The 21581-nt window shown below is 43.6% G+C and overlaps 1 protein-coding gene across 1 annotated transcript; it reads right to left on the reverse strand.

The window, feature by feature from the left end:
- Positions 1-2256: 2256 nt before the first annotated feature.
- DHRS7B (dehydrogenase/reductase (SDR family) member 7B) lies at positions 2257-20605 on the reverse strand. Its single transcript, XM_006894469.1, has 6 exons — positions 20425-20605; positions 17720-17829; positions 16823-17039; positions 16162-16254; positions 6372-6524; positions 2257-2462 (listed from the first exon to the last, which is right to left on the reverse strand). Exons 1-6 carry the CDS (start codon positions 20576-20578, stop codon positions 2257-2259), a joined length of 933 nt encoding a protein of 310 aa, XP_006894531.1. The 5' UTR covers positions 20579-20605.
- Between the last annotated feature and the right edge of the window lie 976 nt (positions 20606-21581).

Consider the following 21581-nt stretch of genomic DNA (forward strand, 5'->3'; position numbering starts at 1 on the left):
GGGTGGGGGTGATGGTGTCTTTAACTATATTGTTTAACTGTACCATCCAGAGTGAACCAGAAACTATTGACCATTAAAATGATGAGTTTCAATTACAGATGTTTTCTCTGTGCTTTCCTTGTGTGCTCTGGGTAACAGCTCATACACGTAAGGAGAGGATACGAGTAGCAAGTGGAAGCACCTACTTAGAGGAGAGCAGGCAGCCAGAAACTCCTAGAACCATCAATCTTCTTGACCTCTTAACTCCAAGGCCAGCCTTTAATGTGCTGCTAAGGGTGCAGCTAGATAAAGAGGTTTAGACTAGAGTTTGCTCTTTTGGGAGTACATGTAAAAGCCTGAGGCCTCTTGGATTCTGATTCTTCTGTAGCACTAGTACTGTTCTTTAGGTGTTCTGAGTTCTCTTACCCTAAGCTGAGGGAAGAGCAGCCTTTGGTAGCACTGCCTGGCCTTGGTCATAGTCCTTTTCCACCCACAGAGGGGTTGTATGTGCACATGCTTCTAGACCCCTTGCATGGGGCTGGCCACTCCTTCCTCACTTTTTCCTCTTTCAACAATACCAGATTATGAAGTATATAAAGAGGATGTACAGGATGAAATTCCCCTCTGTATCAGGTGTTGACCTGAAAGGCAAGGTGGATGCCTGTCACAACGGTGATGGGTTCCTAGAAAAGGGTAGAATGTGAGCATGACCGCGCAGGTAGGTGTCTAAGTGGATTTTCTCTCTTAGGATCATTTAAAAAGACAACCACCTCGGTCCCTGGCTGTTCCAAAGAACTTTGTGTTTCTGCAGTCTAATTAACTGCTGGGTTCTTAGTAACAGCCAGGAACTGAGGTAGACTCTTCAAAGAAACTCATTATTATTGGTTGATTCAGAACAAACTCTCAGGTGAGTCCCTACTGGCTTTCCTTGCATAGGAGGACCTCAAGCCCCCTTAATTAGAGTCCACTTTAACTAGCATGAAATAATTTTGACCTCTCTCTTCCACATGAAAGGGGGACTCATTTCTTTGTGCATGCTTCATTCAGTCAGAAGCCCTGGAACACGCAAGGTGTGCTGCACACAGAGAGGTCCCAGATCACACCAATACCTTCCTTCTCCAGGGCATCTTCCTGTCTCAACTGCAGCTTCTATGCAAGCTGCTCAGGCCACAGCTATGATCATCTACAGTGGACCTAGAAGATAGTTCAACAACTCATTTGAATAAGAAAACTTCTAGAACTTCAGAACAGAGTTTGACCAACTTACTCTGGTGGTACATAACACAACTTGATGGTCTATACCACCACGCTGATGGTAAGAAGCTGTGCTGCACTTACAAAGGCATGCAACTCGGATCTACCAGCTGCTCAGCAAAAGAAGGCTGGGCAATCCCCTGTGCAATGAACTGCCTCTGAACACGTGCTGGGGATTCAGCTATGAGTCGCTTCTGATTCGATGGCACACAGCTACTGAACTTCAAACACATGTTTTTCGTCTTGAAAAGGGGAAAGTTGTCACTCTTTGGCTCAGATACCAGCTAACAAACTAGTAGGAACTGGTATTTGCAGAGCCATTTCAACCAGTGTCCTGGGGATACAGCAAAGGTGTACAGGATGCTACAGGCTTGAGTATACAGGGCAGCCAGATTGATCCTGGTCAACACTGATGGGATTAAAAGACCTGAGAAAGGATAATAACAGTTTCTTAAAACTGCAGCTTTCTTCCTTCATGTCCTGGTAAACTAAGTGTTTTTAACAAAGGTGAGAGTGGCTTGGTCAGGTGCTACCATTGAGAATCAAATAATCTTAAGAACTGCTGAGGCTAGACCTTAAAGGAGGGACAGGCCTGGTTCCTGACACTCCTCTCATTTCATATTTTCAGAAGTTTTGTTTTTTAAATTATGATTTCAGTGAAGCTTTATAAAAATTATTTTTTTTATTTAACCTTTTTATACATATTTAAATGCTGTGAAATACTAATGTCAATAACCAAAATGTTAGTTGTACTTTTCCTACTTCCTCGTCATCCTGATTTCCATTAATCCATTAATACCTGTGTCTTCCCTTTCTTTAGGGATACTTTGCTCGCTTTAGAGATACTGCCCCTTTCCCAACTGCCTTTCCCTTCACTCATTTTCTTGCCCCTGGGAAAAGCCTGTTGTCATCTTTGGTTCCTTTTCTCTGCCAGTAAAGTAGTCTGCAGCCATGGTTGCCCATTTTTCTCACCCAGAAGCAAATCTTAAAGTGTACACCTCTGTACCCCAGCTCTGACCAGGATTAGGAGTCCTTGTATTTCTGTTCTTTTCGGGCTCTAAAAGCCATGAAGGTGAAAAAGAATCCAGGAGCAAGAGTTCGAAGGTAAATGGCCAATAAAGGCATCAAGTCAGCTAGGATCACATCTTTCTTCTTTTTTCCCACAGCAGTGAGGACATCTTGGGCGACCTCTGTGGGGCTCTGGCCCTGGGCTGTGGTCTTGTCCATAACTAAAATGTGAAGAGAGCAAAAGAAATGTGAATCTGGCAGGTCTACCAAAAGCCCTCCATACCACTGCTCCAAGTTCACTGGAAGGCAGACAGAGCTTGGTTATTTCTTACCCTGTGGAAATGCAGCTCACTGAGAAAGTGGGGATTGAGGGAGGTGTTTCAGAAAACCCCTCATGTTCTGGTTTCTTTCTTGGTACCATTGGGGGGCTATGTTGGTTGGGTCTATAGCTAACAGGGTTATATTCAAAGCTTGGCTCTACAGTGGGTTAGTAGGTCACTTCGGCTATGGACACTGTCACTAGAGACCAGAAGCAGCACATCCCTTAGGCTGGAGGGTGAGAAAAGCCGAGATGATGCAGTTGGCACCCTAGGGACAGAATGCCCACAGTGATCTCTGTGTCGGGATTCTATGGGAGAAAAATTACTTTCCCAGGTACAAGATAATAGATTCCTTTCCTGAGAAACCAGCTAACTGGCTAGTGTAGCCTGCATGTGCAGCACAGGCAGATAGCTCTCAAGTTCAGCTCTATACAGCCCACCTGTAGACATGCTGGCAAATCCAGCTCTCCTAGCAAGGGGATGCCTAACAGCAGGAACTAGAAGGGAAATACATAGTAACTTTTGGTGGCTTAGTGGTAAGAAGTTGTGTTGCACTCCTGAAGGTGGTTCAAAGCCACCAGCTGCTCCTCAGGAGAAGGATGAGTTATTTCCTCGTGTGCAATTTGCTGCCTCTGAAAACCCGCAGGAGGGTCATCTATGAGTTGGTTCTGACTCAACAGTACACAACAACAGTGCTCCCCAGCTCCGTCCTCAGCTCAACACATTAAAACTGGGGAACCCATTTTTAAGACGAAGGGGAAAGCTAGTCCAGAGGGAGTCCCAGTTTTTGGAAAACTTTGCCACAGTGGAAGATCACTCACTAATGGATGTCCTAAGATTTTGACTTTAGGTCTGCCCAGAAATGGGCTATTACTGCTGATGTCAGACGACTTGGCTGATGTTTACTTGTGCTTTATTGATGATGCAGTGACATTTGACTGCATGAATCATGATAAATTATGGCTGACATTGGGAAGAATGCTCAATGAGAGGAAGCTATACATGAACCAAGTAGCAGTTGTAAAACAGAACAAGGAGATTACTACCACATGGTTTAAAATCAGAAGTGTGCTCAGGGATGTAATTTTCTCCACACCTATTCAATCTGAATGCTGGGTAAATAATTCCAGATGCTGGACTAGAAAAAAATGTAGCATCAGAATTGGAGGAAGACTCACCAAACTGCATATGTATATGACAACTCTGCCTTTAGAGAGTGAAGACTTGAAGCACTTGCTGAAGAAGATCAAGGGCTATAGCTTTTAATATGGATTACAACATCAAGAAAACAAAAGTGCTCACCACTGGGCCAATGGGCAACATCAAGATAAATGAAAGGCTTGAAGTTGTCAGTTAATGAAATCCTATTTGGATTCACAACACCCAAGGAAACAGCAATCAAGGAATAAAATATCTGTTATCAATCTTTGGGCATGTGGCCAGGAGAGATCAGTTCTTGGAGAAGGCCATCATGCTCGGAAGGGTGGACGGACAGCACAGGAGAGGGAGATCCCAGATGACATGGATTGATAAAGTAACTGGGGTGATGGCGGTTGGTATGTCAGAATTAGACTGGCTCAGGATCGGAAAGGGTTCAAAGCTGTACATAGGGTAGCTACACATCACAGGTGACTCAACCAATAACATCCTATGACAGGTTTGGAAGCAGAAGTGACATCTACTTCCTAAACAGCATGCCTCCGGAAACTATGAACTTTGATAAATGTTGACAGTTGGTAGATGGGCTTCAGGCCTTTTGTTCATAGGGTCACTATTAGTCATGCTCAACAACAACATCATCAATCTCTTTGAAGTGCTAAAAAAGTCAAGGATGTCAGTTTAAAACTAAGGTGTGCCTGACCCAGGAATTTTCAATTGCTTCATATGCATGTAAAAGGGAAGAATAAGCAAACAACAAATGTTGTGGAGAAACTGGAACCCTTATTCACTGTTGATGGGAGTATAAAATGGTGCAACCACTTTGGAAGGCAGTATGGTGCTTTCTCAAAAAGTTACAAATAGAAACATCATTTGACCGAGCAATTCCACTACTGGGAATATGCCCTAAAGAAACCATAACTGCTATGTTCACAATAGCAAAGAGTTGGAAACAACCCAAGTACCCATCAACAAACGAATGGATAGAGAAGCTGTGGTATATTCACACTATGGAGTATTATGCAGCACTGAAAAACAAAGAACTCATGAAATATTATACAAAATATGTGATCGTGGAGGACATTATGCTAAGTGAAATTTCTCAGTCACAAAAAGACAAATACTGCATAATGCCACTGTTATAAAAGGACGGACATGGGGGTTGAGAGAAACTAAGAAAAGAAGGGATAATGTACACAGCATTGAAACAGAAGAGGGAGAGAACTGTATAAAAGATATAATTAGGTATTATTGGCATGGTAAGAGCCCAGAATAAGAGCTGCATAGTAAACTGGACTGGGGGGAGGGGGGTGATGACTATATAACAATTTTTTCCAAAGAAAAAAGTGAACTGGGAGGGGGGACAGGGAGGAAAATGTGCAACAATGAATGAGTGGAAATCCAGGTTCTCTATAAACTTTCATTAAAATCTCAATGAAAAGGAAGAATAATTTGAATTGTGATACTGATGAAGATAGGAATATGTTTTGGACTACCAAAAGAATGTACAAATTTATATTGGAAGAAATGTTGCTAGAGTGCTCTTTAGAAGCAAAGATTGTGAGATTTCATCCCACGTACTTTAGGTATGTTGTCAGGAGGGGTCACCCTTGGAAAAACAGAAGTTCAAAGAGAGGAAAACTTTCAATGAGATGGACTGACAATGACTACAATAGAAAGCTTAAGTAAGCAGAGACTGTGAGGATAGCACAGCATTGAGCAGGGTTTGGTGCTGTTGTACAAAGGGTTGGGTCAGAGTCGACAAAGAACAGACAGCTGTCTCAGTTCCAATGCCATGCCTCAACTGTTTAAAGAGTAAGGAAGAGTAATATTTTAAGTTTTAACAAAACAGCTGAGGCGCATTTGGGAAGCAGTAGGTTAACAGCAACTGATGCTCCTTTCTAACTGAAGAAATCAGAGCAGGACACTTTAAATAGTTCTCAAGTTGTGCTAGTACCTAAAGTCAACAGTTAACAGAATAGTGGGTTTCTGATTTTTGCTTATTTTTCATGTCGCTAGAAGGATCTCTTTAAAAAGCATCTTCAGTGTAAGTTTTTGTGAAGCTTTCTAGGTTTCTAATGTGAGCCTGCTAAGGCGTCTTGGTGAAGCAACACAGCATAGTGTAGAACCAGCTTCAAGATGCTGCCCTGCAGGTGTCAATTCTGAGTGGCAAGAGCCTCCTTGTCTCTGCTGGGCCTGCATGTCAGGCTTGGTAGCCTAAATGGTGTCTGCAGGTCAGCTAAGGTCCATTCTGAAGTCAAGGCAGTGGCTCTCTGAGGCTTTGCCCAGCTTTCCCCCAGAAATTGGGCATCTGCTGCATGCTCTGAAGTGGGCATTTCTTAAACAAGGTAGACAACTTTTCAGGCAAAGAAAGAACCCTCCTCCTCTGAAGATAATCCACTTGATAACAATGATACACATACTCCTTGACCAAAGAATCTTGAGGGTGGGGTAGCAGGCAGTTTTGAAGATAGTTTTTGCCTAAAGACTTTATTTTCTATTCCTGAAATGGAGAAATGATGCTTGTACTAAGGATGGCTGATGGTGTGAAAGGGAAAGGTACTCAATTCATTTCTAAAACCAGCACCTAGATAAACAGGACTAGAGACCTACTTAGGTTCGTGGGTAAGTTTGTGCAGGAAGAGGCTTTACCTCCATATCTGGAGCCGTCAGCAGTGATGGCATTCAGGGAGAGGTTGGTGCGGATGTACCCTGGGCTGATCACAGTCACTTCAATCCCATGCTGCTTCATCTCAGCACGCAAACAGTCGAAGAATGCCTGGGTTGCATGCTTGGAGGCCGCATCTACAAGGCAGTATGGCCAAGAGAGGCAGGTGAGTGTGAGAGCTCTGGAGCCCACATACCCCATTCCTCTTTTTCCTCTGACATCAGAGCAGTATATCATCGTTTACTGTCTACTTGGGATAATGGCACTGTTTATATTTCTCTCATTCAGGGGGTTAAAAAAGTAAATAGAGTATCTATACACACACAATAATAAGGCACATGTGGTAATTGCACATAATCTGGGAATCCATGTGACAGTATTTGGAGATCCAAGTCAACAACAACAAAAATCAATGTCTATTGGGAAAGCAATTCTCAGGGTTGTACAAGTATTTGTGACCAAGCTACAATCCAAAACATGTCAATTCAAACCTGCCCAAAAGGCCTCTGAAGATTACAGCCAAGACCACTCCCTGGAGCCGTTCAGACTTGACTTAATGTCAATTGGGATATCTCCCCCCACTGCTTGGTTTGGGTAAACATTCAAATAGCTCAGAAGATAAAGAGAATAAAAGCTTTCAGTCCCACTCCATAGAGGTAACAATTATTTCTCACCCCTTGTTTGGGTTTTTAAAAAAATTTTATTTATTTATTTTTTGAAATGTGTGTACCGTCAAATCAGATCTGACTTGTACAGGAGAAGATTGTCCCTCCTTCTTCAGCAGAGCATCTGGTGGATTTGAACCTCACATCTCTGGGATTGCAGTGCAGCTTCTTGCCACTAGGCCACCAGAGCTCGCCACCCCTTGTTTTTTTATATTGGCAGCATGATGATAGAGATTGAGATTGTTAACAGCTTTAATTTGCTTGGCTCCACAATCAACACTAGGTACCAGCAACCAGGAAATCAAAAGACGAACTGCATTGGGAAAGGAGACTATCAAGGACCTCCCCAGGGTACTGAAGAGCAACGACATCAGTCTGGAGACTAAGACACGCCTGACCAGACCACAGTTTTCACAATTATTTGCTACGTATCAGAGAGCTGATGACTAGGGGTGACAGAAAGAGGATTGATGCGTTTGAGCTGTGGTGTTGGAGAAGAGTGTTGAATATACCATGGACTGCCAAAAGAACAGATTCATCCTACAGAGGATGAAACCAGGCTGCTCCTTGGAGGCAAGGATTCTGAGGCTTAGTCTGACATACTCTGGGCATTTTGCAAGGAGGGACCAGGTCCTTAGAGAGGGACATTATGCTTGGAAGGGTGGAAAGACAGAGGAAGACCGTCAATGAGATGGATTGATTCAGTGACGGGGGTAATGAGAGTAGGTGTGTCAGAGACATGAAGTTGGCACAGGATAGAGCTGGTTTCAGGGCTTTTATATATACACAGGGTCGCTGTGAGTCACAAGCAACTCAATGACATATAACAGCATACAAACACTAAGGCTGATGTGTGAAGCCACTGGATTCTGAAAGGTAGGCTTGTTTTGGCTGTGGGTTGGGTGTGGACTGTTTAGTTTATTATTTTAGCCTCTTGTTTTAGAGTCAACAGGACCTGGAGGAGGGCCTGTATATTTAAGGTCAGGCCCTATGTCTCCAGTTTGGAGACTGATGAGTGAAGTGGTTGGATTCTGAAAGGTGGTTCTATTATTTTGGTTGAGGATCAGGTATGGGTTATTTGGTTTTGTGCATTTTGTTTTGTTTTTTAATTTAAGCCTCTTGTTTAGAGCCAACAGAACCTGGTGGAGGACCTTTGTATTTAAAAGTCAGTTGGGTTATTGTATTTTGGAAGAACATTCTTCTAACTGTTCTCTCAAATTGCTGTACTGAGGTAACTTGGGGTTGCTGTGATGCTGAACCTTGTGCCATTGGTGTGTCAAATGGTTACTCATGGTGGATAGTGTTTGGTGGAGTTCCCAGATTAAGACAAGTTTGGAAGCCGGGGTGGCATCCTCTTCCTAAACAACATGCCTCTGGAAACTCTATGAATTTAGACAAATGACAATAGTTACAGAACCGAGTTCAAGTCTTTTGTTCATAGGGTTGCTATGAGTCATGCTCAACTCAACAGCAATCAGTAAGAACAACATACATACACGGACACTGTTGCTCTTCAGTACTCTGGAGAGGTCCCTAACAGAAGACTTTCGGAAGCCAATTTCTCTTCTGATTTCCTGACAGCTGGTACCAAGTCTTTTCTCCATCTACCATGATGCTGCAGGTGACACCAGGTAAGAATTTCTGTTTGCTTGATGTTGAGATGCAATCCATACTGAAGGCTGCAGTCCTTGACCTTCTACAGCAAACACTTCAAGTCCTCCTCAGTTTTGGTGAACAAGGCTGTCATCTGCATAGGAAAGGTTGTTGGTAAGTCTTCTTCCAAACCTGATGCCACATTCTTTTCATACAGTCCAGCCTCCCCAGTGTTATACATATAGATTGAAAAGGTATGGAGAAAGGACATATTCCTGATGCAGTCCTTTCTTGATTTTGAACCATGCAGTGTTCCCTGGCTCTTATTTATATGACAACTTCCTGGTCTAAGTGTAGGTTTTGTATGAGCACAATCAAGTGTTCTGGGATTCCCATTCTTCTCAATGTTAGCCACAACTTGTTGTGATCCACACAGTCAAATGTCTTTGCAAAGTCAATTAAACACTAATAGATAGCTTTCTGGTAGTCTCTAATTTCAGCCAGGATCCATCTGACGTTGGCAATGATATCCCTAGTGCCACAGCCTCTTTAAACTCCGGGACCTCTCTAGAGTGCTAAAGAGCAATGATGTCAGTCTAGAGTCTAAAGTGCACCTGATCCAGGCCATGGTCTTCTCCTTTGCTTACTATGCATCAGAGAACTTGACAATAACTAAGGATGACAGAAGAAGAATCCACACATTTTAACTGTTGTGCTGGAGAAAAGTATTAAACATACCATGGACTGCCGATAGAACAAACAAATCTATCGTGGAGAGGTTAAAACTAGGTTGCTCCTTGGAGGCAAGGATTTTGAAACTCAGTCTCACATATTTGGGGCATGTTGCCAGGAGATGCCAGTCATTGGAGAAGGACATCATGCTTGAAGGGTCAGCAGAGGAGAGGAAGAAAGACACTGGGTGGACTGACACAGTAACTGTTGCAATGGGAGCACGTGTGTCAGAGGCAGAGAGGTTGACTCAGGACAGGGCAAGATTCAGAGCTATTGTTGAGTATAAGTATACTCATTGACTTCACAGCACTTACCAACATACAGACAGACACTGGGAGCTCTGGTGGCCTAGTGGTAAGAAGTTAGTTGCACTGCAATCCCAAAGGCATGCATGAGTTCAAATACACTAGTTGCTCTGTAGAAAAATGATGTGCAAACTCCTCCCATACTATTTACTTCCTCTGCAAAACTGCTGGAGGGTCAGCTATGAGTCACTTCTGACTCACTGGTACCCACTAACAACAATATACATATATAGGGAGTTCAGATGGCCTAGTGGTAAGAACCTGCACTGCAATCCCAAAGGCACACAGTTAGAATCCACCAGCTGCTCCATGGGATAAAGATGGGCAATTTCCTATGTGATTTACTGCCTCTGAAAACCCACTGGAAAGCTGGACATTGGTTCCAGCTTGACATCACACAACAATCACGATATATACAAAGACGTAAGATGAGCAATCCCCTGCGTAACTTACAGCCTCTGAAAACCTGCTTGAAGGTCGGCTTGACTTGACAGCAATGAGTTTGAGTTTTGTGTTTTCCATATATACATCTTTGAATTCCAGTCACCAATTATCATAAACACATTTTGACTGCATGTTTGGTCAATTTCAAAATGCAAAATTGGTAAAAATTTTCAATTTCCTCCTCTGGCTTTACCTATAAGGAGTGTATATTTGAGTAAGTCATATTAGCAGGTCTCTGTATGCATATGGATACTATCACAATGTTGTACTTCAGGATAGAACTTGAAATTGTCTTTTTGACTATAAATAAATGCAACACTCAACACCATTCTTCCTCTGTTTTTCATTCCCAACATGAACATAGTATACCTCATGATTGACTAGCCTGACCTCTTTGAATCAGACAATCTCATATCACTAATGCCTAGAATGCCGATGTTCACGTGTCCCATTTAATTTTTCACAACCTCTAGTTTTCCAACACTGATGTTTTGTACATTGCATATTCCAATTATTAAAGGACGTTTTTCTTCATTTTGATTGACTTCCAATCTGGGCTCTACCTCTAAGGCTGTAACTATCCATGTTCTTCTACTGTTCATAGGGTTTTCAGAGGCCTGCTATTTAAAAAGTGACTGGTCAATCCTGCTTCCTAGTCTGTCTTCATCTGGAAGCTCTATTAAAATCTGTCCACCATGTGACCCTTGTGGTATCTGACACACAAGAGGCATAGTGTTCATCATCACAGCAACCCAAAAGTTCTCTCTGTGCATCAAACTGAAAGACAAGTATTGTACTAATTAGAACAATGTATTCCCCAAATACAACAACAGCCAATTTAGTGTTGTACATCTAAAAGCAAATCAGGCTTCATATTTCTTAACTGGTGACTGGAATGCAAAAGTTGGAAACAATGAAGAAGGAATAGTAGTCAGAAAGTATGGACTTGGGGACAGAAATGAGGCTGGAAATAGAATGATTGAATTTTTTATGTTCAATGATTTATTAATTGCAAATACCTTTTTTAAAAAAAACATACATGGTGACTTTACACATAGACCTCACATGATGGACTGCATAGGAATCAGACTGACTACATCTGTGGAAGGAATCACTGGAGAAGCTCAATATCAGTCAAAACTCAGCTGGGGTGGACTGTGGGTCAAACCATCAATTACTCATGTGCAAGTTCAAATTAAGGCCAAAGAAAATTAAAACAAGTTCACAAGAACCAAAATATGATCTTAAACCTATTCCACCTGAATTTCAGAATCATCTTAAAAATAAGTCTGACATACTGAACACCAATGATGGAAGACCAGATGAGCAGGAGGATGACATCAAAGATATTATTCAGGAAGAAAGCAAAAGGTCATTACAGACAGAGGAGAAAGAAAAACCCAAAATGGATGTCAGAAGAGACTCTGAAAATTGCAGTAGAGTATTGAGAAGCCAAAATAAAAGGAAAACAGATCAAGTAAAAGAGCTGAAAAGATTTCAAAGGGCAGCTCGAGAAGATAAAGCAAAGTATTATAATGGAATGCACTGAAAGAATAAAAGGGGAAGAACTCACTCTGCATTTCTCAAGCTCAGAGAACTGAGAAATAAATTGAAGCCTTGAGTTGCAATATTGAAAGATGCTATGGGCAATATGTTGAATGATCCAGGAAGCATCAAAAGAAGATAGAAAGAATACACAGAATCACTGTACCAGAAAGAACTGAGAAATTTCAGGAATTATCATATGGACGGGAGCCAGTGGTAACGAAGGAGGAAGCTGAAGCTATATTGAAGGTACTGGCAAAAAAATAAGGCCCCAGGAATCAATAGGCTATCACTGACTTGTTTCAATTTAACAGATGTAGCCCTGGGTGCACTCATCAGTCCATACCAGGAAATTTGGAGGACGGATGTCTGGCAAATACACTGGAAGAGGTCAATATTTATTCCCATTCCAAAGAATGGTGGTCCAACAAAATGTGGAAACTCTTGAACAGTATCATTGCAAGCAAAATACTGCTGAAAGATCATTAAAAAGTTGCTGGAAAAGTACATACATAGGGAACTACCAGAAGTTCAAGCAGGATTTAGATACCAGGGGTATCACTGCTAATGTCAGATGAATCCTGGCTAAAAGTAAAGAACACTATAATGTCTATTTATGTTTTGACTATGCAAAGGCATTTGGCTGTGTGGACCATAATAAGTTATGGCTAATATGAGAGGAATGAGAATTCCAGAACACTTAATTGTGCTCATGGGAGCACAAATCTATACCTAGACCAAGAGGCTGCTGGGTGAACAGAGCAAGGGAACACTTGCTGCTGCTGTTATGTGCTGCTGAGGTTCTATTTTCTCTCCATATCTATTCAATATGTAGTGCAAATTATTCAAGAAGCTGGACTAAAGAAGAATGTGGCATCAAGATCAAAGGAAGACTCATCAATAACCTGCATTATGCAGATTACACAATCTTGCTTACTGAAAATGAGGAGGACTTGAAGCAATTGCTGCAGAAGATCAGTTTGGATTGCATCTCAGTGTCAAGAAAACAAAAATTCTTACCACTGGTTCTCTAGGCAACATCATGATAGATGAAGATTGAAACTGTCAACAACTTCATCTTGGATCCACAATCAACCTCCCTGGTACCAGCAGTCAGGAAAACAGGAGATGTATTTCACTGGAAAACTCTGCAGTCAGGGAACTTCTCCAAATTACTGAGGAGCAATGATGTCAATTTGAGGACTAAGGTGCATCTATCTCAGGCCATGGTCTTTCTGATCACTTGCTATGCATCTGAGAGCTGGACAGTGAATAAGAATGACAGAAGAAGAATTGATGCCTTTGAGGTGGTGTTAGATAAGAGTACTGAACATCCTATGGACTGCTAAAAGAACAAACATGTATGTTTTGGAGACGGTGCAGCCAGAGTGCTCTCTGGTGGCAAAGATGATAAAGGTTCACTTCACATACTTCTAGGCATGTTGCTAGGAGAGGCTGTTCACTGGAGAGGGACATCATGCTTGGAAATGCAGAGGCTCCGCAAAGGAGAGGAAGACCCTCAATCAGGTGGATTGACACAGTGACTGCCACAATGGGCTCCAGTGTGTCAGGAAGTGTCAGGATGGCACAGGATAGGACAGGGTTCAGATCTGTTGTTCATAGGGTCATTGTGGGTAGTACTTAACTCGATGGCATCTAATAACAACAATATACATACATCTAGGGAGCTCTGGTGGCCTAGTAGGTAAGCTGTATTGCTAACTCGAAGGCACTTGGTTCAAATCCATCAACCTCTCTGTGGAAGAAAGGAAGGTAGTTGCCTGTGTGAATTACAGCCTCTGAAACCTGCTGGAGGGTCAGCTATGAGCCGGTTTAGAGTCAATGAGTGAGTGATACAAGTGATCTGATACAGAAGTTTTTATTTGTTATATGTGGCATTTCCTGGCCATTTACACAAGCAGCTTCCCATCCGGCTCCACAGATCTTTTTTAAAAGTGCTGCAGCAATGTGGGCCCTTCTGGTTCAGTTTCTCAGTTGTCACCCAAATGATACCCTAAGTTAAGAACCCATTCATTTTGACCTGTGTCCCAGGATGTAGGCCAGAGAATGGAATGCAGTCTTCACCAAAGCATAGAGGCTTCCAATCTCTACACAATATCCCACCAGAGAAAACAAAACAGGCATATTAACTGAAACTAGAGGTCCTCCTTCCTCAACAGAGGTCACCCTCAATAGAGCCCCAAACACTTTGGCTATGAAGAAGGAAAATGGGCAGGGAAAAGCCAAAGACGTGTCTGAGAAGTTGTCAGGCACCACTAGGACCCTAAACTTGCTGCAGAGACTTTCTGAAGCAAAGCCGTTAGGTTGTCACACTGGCTCTGGCTAGTTTGAGGGGTGGAAAGATTTGCTCTTATGGGCCATAATTCTAGGGTTACAGTCCAGGCCTAAGCACAGAGAAGAGTGTCCTCTTGCAGGTGTCTCCAGGCATCTCAGGCCATGGACCCTCAGCCAGGCTGTAAAAACCAATTGCAGCTACACTCACTCCATGGGTCACTTCCTGTCCTACGATCAGCATATGAACATTATACCCCTCTCCAGTGAGGAGAATGTCTATCCTCCAGGCAGCACTAGTGTCTCTTCAGCCAGAGGAAACTAGAGTAGAGGTAAGGGGGTTAAGTTAAAGTGGAGAATGGGAATAATTTGAAAATTGCCAAAATATGAAAGTACTGAGACACTATATGACTTAGACTTATTTTTAGCACTTCACCTCATTTGCTTTATTCTTTATGATTACATATATGACCACCTTTTCTCCCTGAACTGTGAGTACCTTATGCAGTATTGTGCTAGTTCTTCTTTCTGAGCTGAAGGACAGTCATTTAGACATACTAGGCCATATGTACTACAGTCTTCAAAGGACTTCTATTTGCTCTGATTCATCATCAGAGCACCTACCGAGGCAGCTACAATGCCTGAGTCTCATTTTATCTAAGTAATGTAAGTAAGGAGTCTGAGGGAAGTTGTGCCACCTCCTACCACCCAAAAACCATAAATCAAACCCACTGCTATGAAGTTGATTGTGATAGTGACTCTGTAAGACACTGAAGAGTTGCCCTATGGGCTTTCCAAGGCTAAAAATCTTTGCAAAAGCAGAGTACCACATCTTTCTCCTGTGCAGTGATTGTGCCTTGAACCATCAGCTTTTCAATGCCCAAACCGCAGTGCAAGCAGGTCTCCCCCCAAGTCCTCCAGCTACAATTACAAAGCAGAGCTGGATCAATACTGAGTAATGTTGCATTTACTGGTCAGACAATAGTTAATACTATAGAGTGGGACTGGACTGGTTTCAGAGTGCAGAGGCAGCTTTGGTCCCTGAGATGCTTGAGGCTGGAAGGATGAACTCAATGGCAATAAAGCTGAGTTTTGGAGACGTGGATGTGACTGGGTTTCAGGTGTGTGTTTCAGAAAATGGAACAAAAAAATATCCTTCTTGTTGGGTGCCAGTGAGCTGACTCTATCTCTGCACAATAGCTCGAAACCTTAACTGATTTTGTATGTAAAGACAATGGGATGGGCATGGAGATTGTGACATCTGAACCACACTAACTCTACAACAGGATGAGTCAACAGCACCAAAGCAATTCCTAGAGGTTGGCCATCCCTGTGTGCCCCTACTTGTACTTGTCTCAATTTTAACACCAGCTGTCCTTCCCAGGGAACATCTCATGCTGTTCTACTACTTGGAAAAAAACCCCCAAAACTCAAACTCATTGTTGTTGAGTCAGAACTAACTCATGGCTAATCCTCCAATGGATTTTCTGAGGCTATACACTGCAAAGGAAAAGAGTGTCCAAAATTCTCCCACATAGCAGTTGGTGGATTTAAACAGGAGAGAGGTTCCTTAGGTTAGTAGTGGCTGCTCTCTGCTCCCTATGGAGCATACCACCTTGTGTTAGCAGTGCCTTCCCACTCCCTACAAAGCACACCACCTTGTGTTAGCAGTGCCATTTCCTAATCCCTATGGACCACACCACTTTGTTAGCAATTTAGATCCTTTGAACCACACTGCCAGAGATCCTTTTGTCTTACTCTACGTAGAAAAACAAAGCACCAGCCCCAGAGTGGTAAATAATGAGATGGTGATGATAATTTTTATTAACACAAATAGTGACTGATACTTTTATACTGCTCAATGCCTGATCCTACTGCACATACTTCCTCCATAATTGACAATGATCTTTCAGAGAGGTGGCACATGAATTTGGACTTCAAGTTCTTCCTAAAATCTATTTGTTAAGCCATCTACCTATGGTTTCCGTTGCAGCAGCATTAGATAGCTGAAACACCATACTACTTTACAGTGGCCTAGAACTATACATGACAAGGAGTGGAGCTGAGATTACACCCAGTTATCTTGCTCTACATTTTGTATGGTGTTATTTCTGAAACTTTTCAATGTTGCATGGCAAACATGTATGAGTTTTATAATCAGGTGGAAAAAAAAATTAAGGGGAAAGAGAAGTACTCACAGGCTGATCTAAAAGGAATGCTGATTTTGCCCTGGATGCTGCTGATGGCAACGATGTGGCCTCGTCTCCTCTCAATCATTGAAGGCAGAAGTGCTAAGGAAAAAATGTCTCGGCTTTAGCAATTCCTGACACTAAGAGACTGAGCAAGGAAGGAGGAAGGTGAGCACTACAAAGCTTTCAGGAGGGAGAATTATGATCCACTGGAACTCTTAGGTGTTATCTTCCCACATTCTACACAGGAAACGGGGTGGAGGAAAGGAGCAGGAAGGGAGATGATAGCCTGACAGCCTGCTGATGGCCTGTCCCTCTATATGTCAGCTCAGTCCTGGTCCTGTGGAAGGCCTCTCTCCTGACTGCAGTCTACACTAGACATGAATACCCCCCTACATAGATTGTCTAAGAAACTAGGAGAGGGGTGCATGGAGGCAACAGTGCAGCTAACACTGTCACCGAGGACAAGTCTTGTTTTGAAGCTATCAAGCAAACATAAATGCAGCTAAACACCCAGTAAAGCAAGCACTCCCAGCTGTTATGACAATGTCCAACCCTGGGCTTTGAATACAGAGATGGCCATGTTCTGCTGGCATGAGCCCAAGTAAAAAGATGATCACACGTCCAGGGCTGTCTGATTTGTTTTAGTTTTTTAACCCAAGATAATTACCTTTGGTTAGAGCCACAGGGCCAAAGTAGTTTGTTTCCATCACTCTCTTGTCCACGTCCAGTTTGGTGTTTGTGATGGCACCGCGGTAGCTGATCCCAGCATTGTTGACCAGTATGTCTACATGGCCATAGCACTGCAAGATCTCTGCTGCTGCCCCAACAATGGCACCAGGGTTTGTTAGGTCAAAGGCCACCACATAGGGCTTATACGTCTGCACCTGGTTAATCACAGGAGGACACCTTCTGAGTGACAGGGGTCCTGGGAATGGCTACTAGGTGCTGCCAGCAGTGCTTATGCCTGATTCATTCACCTTTCCTCTGGTGGAAAATATCCCAGCAGTTTATAACCAAGGCTCCTTAGCTTCGCTACCAGATTGAGTCCCACAGCGTAAGATACACACTGACTAACATAACAAAGATGCAGAAGCATGGGATTAGCATATTCTTACATCCAACAGTGCCCTGCTGAGAGGTAAAGGCCTTCTTAGAACAAGCAGTTCCACTCAGATGAGTTCATAAGAACAGTTTTCACACATCTCTGATGTGTCAAGCACTGTGGACACAGTGCAAAGGAACAGCTAGTTGTTCTCCAAATGCTAACAGCTGAGAGGACAGACTCTCGAACTTAAGAGTTATAAAGGAGGACAGGTATGAGAAAAATGAATCACTGAGCAGTGAGTTAGATGAAGCGGGTAAGTCAGGAAACAGAGGGACTACCCTCTGCCAGTAAGTGGTGAAGTCAGGACCAGACACAGTTGTGACAAAGAGGATCCAGGACACCTGAGGCAATGAGGCCCAGGGTCTGAGGTGTGGCCTCTCCCATGGTGGTTGGTACAGGTTACAGCTAGTCAAATTACTGGGGAATGACTCACTGACCCCTGTGGACAGCACAACTCACCTTGGTGGCATAAGGACTGGCAAGGTCTCTGGTGAGTTCTTCTAGGACCTCCCTGTTTCGGCCACAGAGCACCAGCTTAGCACCTGCAGTGTGGAAGACTTTGGCACACTCTAAAGAAAGAGAAAAGGACTGTTGAAGAAATGCATGCCTTTTCCATGTATGGTACAACTGAAGGCCATTATAAGGGACAAGAGAAGGTCGGGCAAGCAAACTTAATAATCTGTGTGTGGCATCACGTGCTGACCTTGTTTGACCCTGACAATGCTGTTAACATTATCCTAACTCCCACTAGTAAGCTGACAGGCAGATAGTGTCCTTGGTTCTAGTAACCCCAGATCACCCAAAGTCATAGGCACATCTGATGAGTATTGTAGGGAAGCCTCTAGCACTGGACTGAGAAAAGGAAAAAGACTTTCCGAAAGAGCCTTGAGGAATGAGTGAGAGTTGAGGAGTGAGAGGGTGGTCCTCCCAAGAGAGTGATCTCAGCAGAGGGAACTGAATATGAGTGCCTGAGGGCTGGAGGGAGCCTAGGGGGCTTAGGCTTGCTGGGCACTGCTGGGTTGGGGGAGGGGCCTGGGCAGGGAAATGATCTTGGAATTAAATGAGTTATTGTGGAGGGTGCCACCTACTCCCACCACCCCATCCAAGGTAAACTCATAGTGGAACATGTAAACAGGATTCATCAGAAGGGATTTGAGGTGGTCTGGGAATTAAGTGCAGGAGTCCCACATTCCAGCTCAGGAGGGACAGGAATGCAGCTACTATGGCCCTTCTTCCACTTCATCCATCCCTTGGTCTGGTTTCTCCAGTAAAAGAAGATAGTTCTAGGCTCACAGACAGAAAGGATGGGGCCTCTTTCTTGGTTCCCTCTAACTCTTGGGTCAAAACCCTGGCAAGGCTGTAATCAGAAGAAGCCCAGCGTGACAAATCTCCTAAGACTGTGGGACTACTTGCAGCCTCCAGGAAGTTGGCCAGGGAGTCCCTGGTTCCTTATTCTCACAGATCTTTGGCTTAGAAGCTGTGGTTCCTGATCAGTAGCACAGTCAGCGGTGTGGAGAGCATTACTGCAATCAGAGTTCAACACCGACTTCTAGCCTTTGCTGGTTCTATGAGCTGTGTTAAATTATAGAACCTCTTGTACCTTGCTTTCTCTTCTGTAAGCAGCTCTAAGTAGCAGCGTGTTAACTGTTGTATGGCTAACACATAGGTCAATGGTTCTAATTCCTCAACTGCTCTGTGAGAGAAAGAAGGGCAGTGTCTTCTCATAAAGTTTTACGGCTTTGGAAACCTGATGGAGGGGCAGATGAGCTGGAATCAACTCAATGTTAGTAGGTTCAGTTGTCAGTGGGCAGTAGGTTCCTCTTCTCTAAAATGCAGTTATGGGGAGCGCTGGTGGCCTAGTGGCAAGAAGCTGTACTGCAATCCCAGAGGCGCACTGTTCAAAACCACCGAGGAAGGAGGGACAATCTCCTCCTGTACCAGTCAGATCTGATTTGACGGTACACATACACAAAATAATAAAATAATAAAAAAAAAATTAAAATGCAGGTATGAACAATCCCTACCTCAGGGCTGATGGCAGTTAAATATATAGACACTTACTGCTGTGCTGAGAGATTAAAAATCACTGTGGAAGTGCTTTTTTGGGTTTTTTTCTTCTTCTTAAGCAGCCATTTTACAATTTCCTCCCAGGAAGGTCTGGTAGCCTAGTGGTAAGGAGCAGTTTGAATCCACCAGCTGCTCCACAGAAGAAGGATAAGACAGTTGCTTCGCATGCGATCTACGGCCTCTGAAAACCTGCTAGCTAGAAAGTCAGCACTGAGTCTTTTCCAACTCAACAGCAATGAGAGTGAGAGAGAGAAAAGCTGACTACAGATGAAAAGCAAACGCATCAGCTTCACCTTGAGGTCATATTTCAACTCATGCCAAGGCTTCTTGGAAGAGAAGCCTGGCTCCATACCCTATGGAGCATGTATGATTACCCCCAAAGAGGCAGCACCCCAGCTGGTGTTCTGTGGGGCAGAGCAAAGTTAGATAGGTGTGAGTGTGCGTATATGTGTGGGCAGAGCTTAGGAGTCCCATAAGACATGCTTGTGTTTGCCCTCAGCGCCGACAACATATAAAGGACAATGAAAGACATGCTTGCAGCTCATGAGGGGGAGCTCCTACCTGAGCCCAAGCCTGAGTCTCAGTGTGCACCTTTATACAACAGGAATGGAACTTCACTGAGGACCTAGCAGGAAGTCACTAAGTCTCACCCAGTAAAGGCCATGCCCCAGAAGCAGTCATAGTATGATCTTGGCCCAAGAAAAGGATATGTATGGCACTCACTGAAGTCAGGCCACCTGGATCCAGGAATATTTATGTTGTCTGGCTCTTTCAGAGTTAAAAGCATTGTTTGATTAGTTCCTCAAATCTGAAAATTTTAACTCTCCCATAAAAATTTCCATTTCAATAGTTATCTGGACAGGATGATGCTCCTTGACACTATCATCAACCCTTTGTCTTCCAATAATGATACAGACAGGTCAGGTCCACTGGACAGAGCACTTAAACTGTAGCTTTTTCCCAGTTGTACAGAGCATAGGATATATTGCAGGTAGTCTTATCTTCCAGCCTGCTCCACTATGTGTCCTTCCAGCTACCACTGGAGCCAGGACATCATGTATAGACACCCCACCCAAAGTGGCCACCACAGGACTTACCTCTGCCCAGCCCAGACGTGGCACCTGTGATGACCACAACAGCGTCCTGCAGGTAGGCCTTCATGTGCATTCGCTGCAGTACCTTGAAAAGGCTGAACACTCCAACACAGCCAAAGAGTAAGGGCAAGATGGCCATGGATGTGATAAGGTCCATGACTTTTGTCTTCAAAAGGCTTCTGTGAGAGGAATAAAAGTCAAATACACAAGTGCTCAGACAGGAGCATCCAGGGTTCCTCCTTAATCTGGTTGAAGCCCCAATTCTGAACCCAACATAGTTAGTGGTTAACGGTATGTATCAGGTGCCTTGTGTGGGATCGACAGCATAGCCACAGACCTGACAATGCCCTCAGAGGTACTTTCTGAGACTAGATGCACTCGGTGCTCAATCCCAATGAGCAAGAAGGCGGGTAGAAATGTGTCAGTGCTTGCTTAAGTGTCCCTCAGGGGCCTGTGGAGAACTGAGCACTTTTAATCCTTAAATATTTGTGAAACTAGAAAAGGACTAAAAAGAAAGGGAAAAAAGCAAAACAAATGCATCATTTCCCAGTCCTGACCCTGGGCAGATGCCACTGAAGAACTACTGTGCGCAGGGATACCCCTAGGTTTCACTTTGCTGGTTCAGTTTTATCTGAAACTGACAACACAGGCAGGTGCTGAGGTTTGAACTTTCATGTAGTAAAGGAAAAGAAAGAAAAGTTTCAATCCAGTGAGAGCTTGAAGACAGGGCTTTAAAGCCAATTAATTCTGGCTTGACCCCTTGCTGAGAATTTGTCTTTCCAATTCAGATCACAGAGGTGTTCGTACAGATCCAGGTGTAAATGAAGATTCTGACTCAGGATATTTAAAGGGAAAGGTAAATTCTCAGCAGGAGTCCTACTAAACAAACCAGTTCAAAGGTCTGCTTGTCTTCCACTGTAATCCCAGGAATCAGTGATGAAACAACTCTGTTTGGAGCAGCAAGGAGAGGCCCTGCCCACAGAATGGACTATATTGCTCATCTCTGGGGACTAGTGCCACAATGAGCTGGAACCCAGTGCTCACAGGGCCATGGAGACCAGGGTCCTGCTGAGTCAGTCTCATTTCAGACATGCTGCTGGAGGGTCAGAATTATAGGGCAACCCTGAGTCCAGCCGGGCTAGGTCTGCTGGACTGCTACA

This window comes from Elephantulus edwardii, unplaced genomic scaffold, assembly GCF_000299155.1.
Source record: "Elephantulus edwardii isolate Elephantulus edwardi_28Jun2011 unplaced genomic scaffold, EleEdw1.0 scaffold00144, whole genome shotgun sequence".
NCBI lineage: Eukaryota > Metazoa > Chordata > Mammalia > Macroscelidea > Macroscelididae > Elephantulus > Elephantulus edwardii.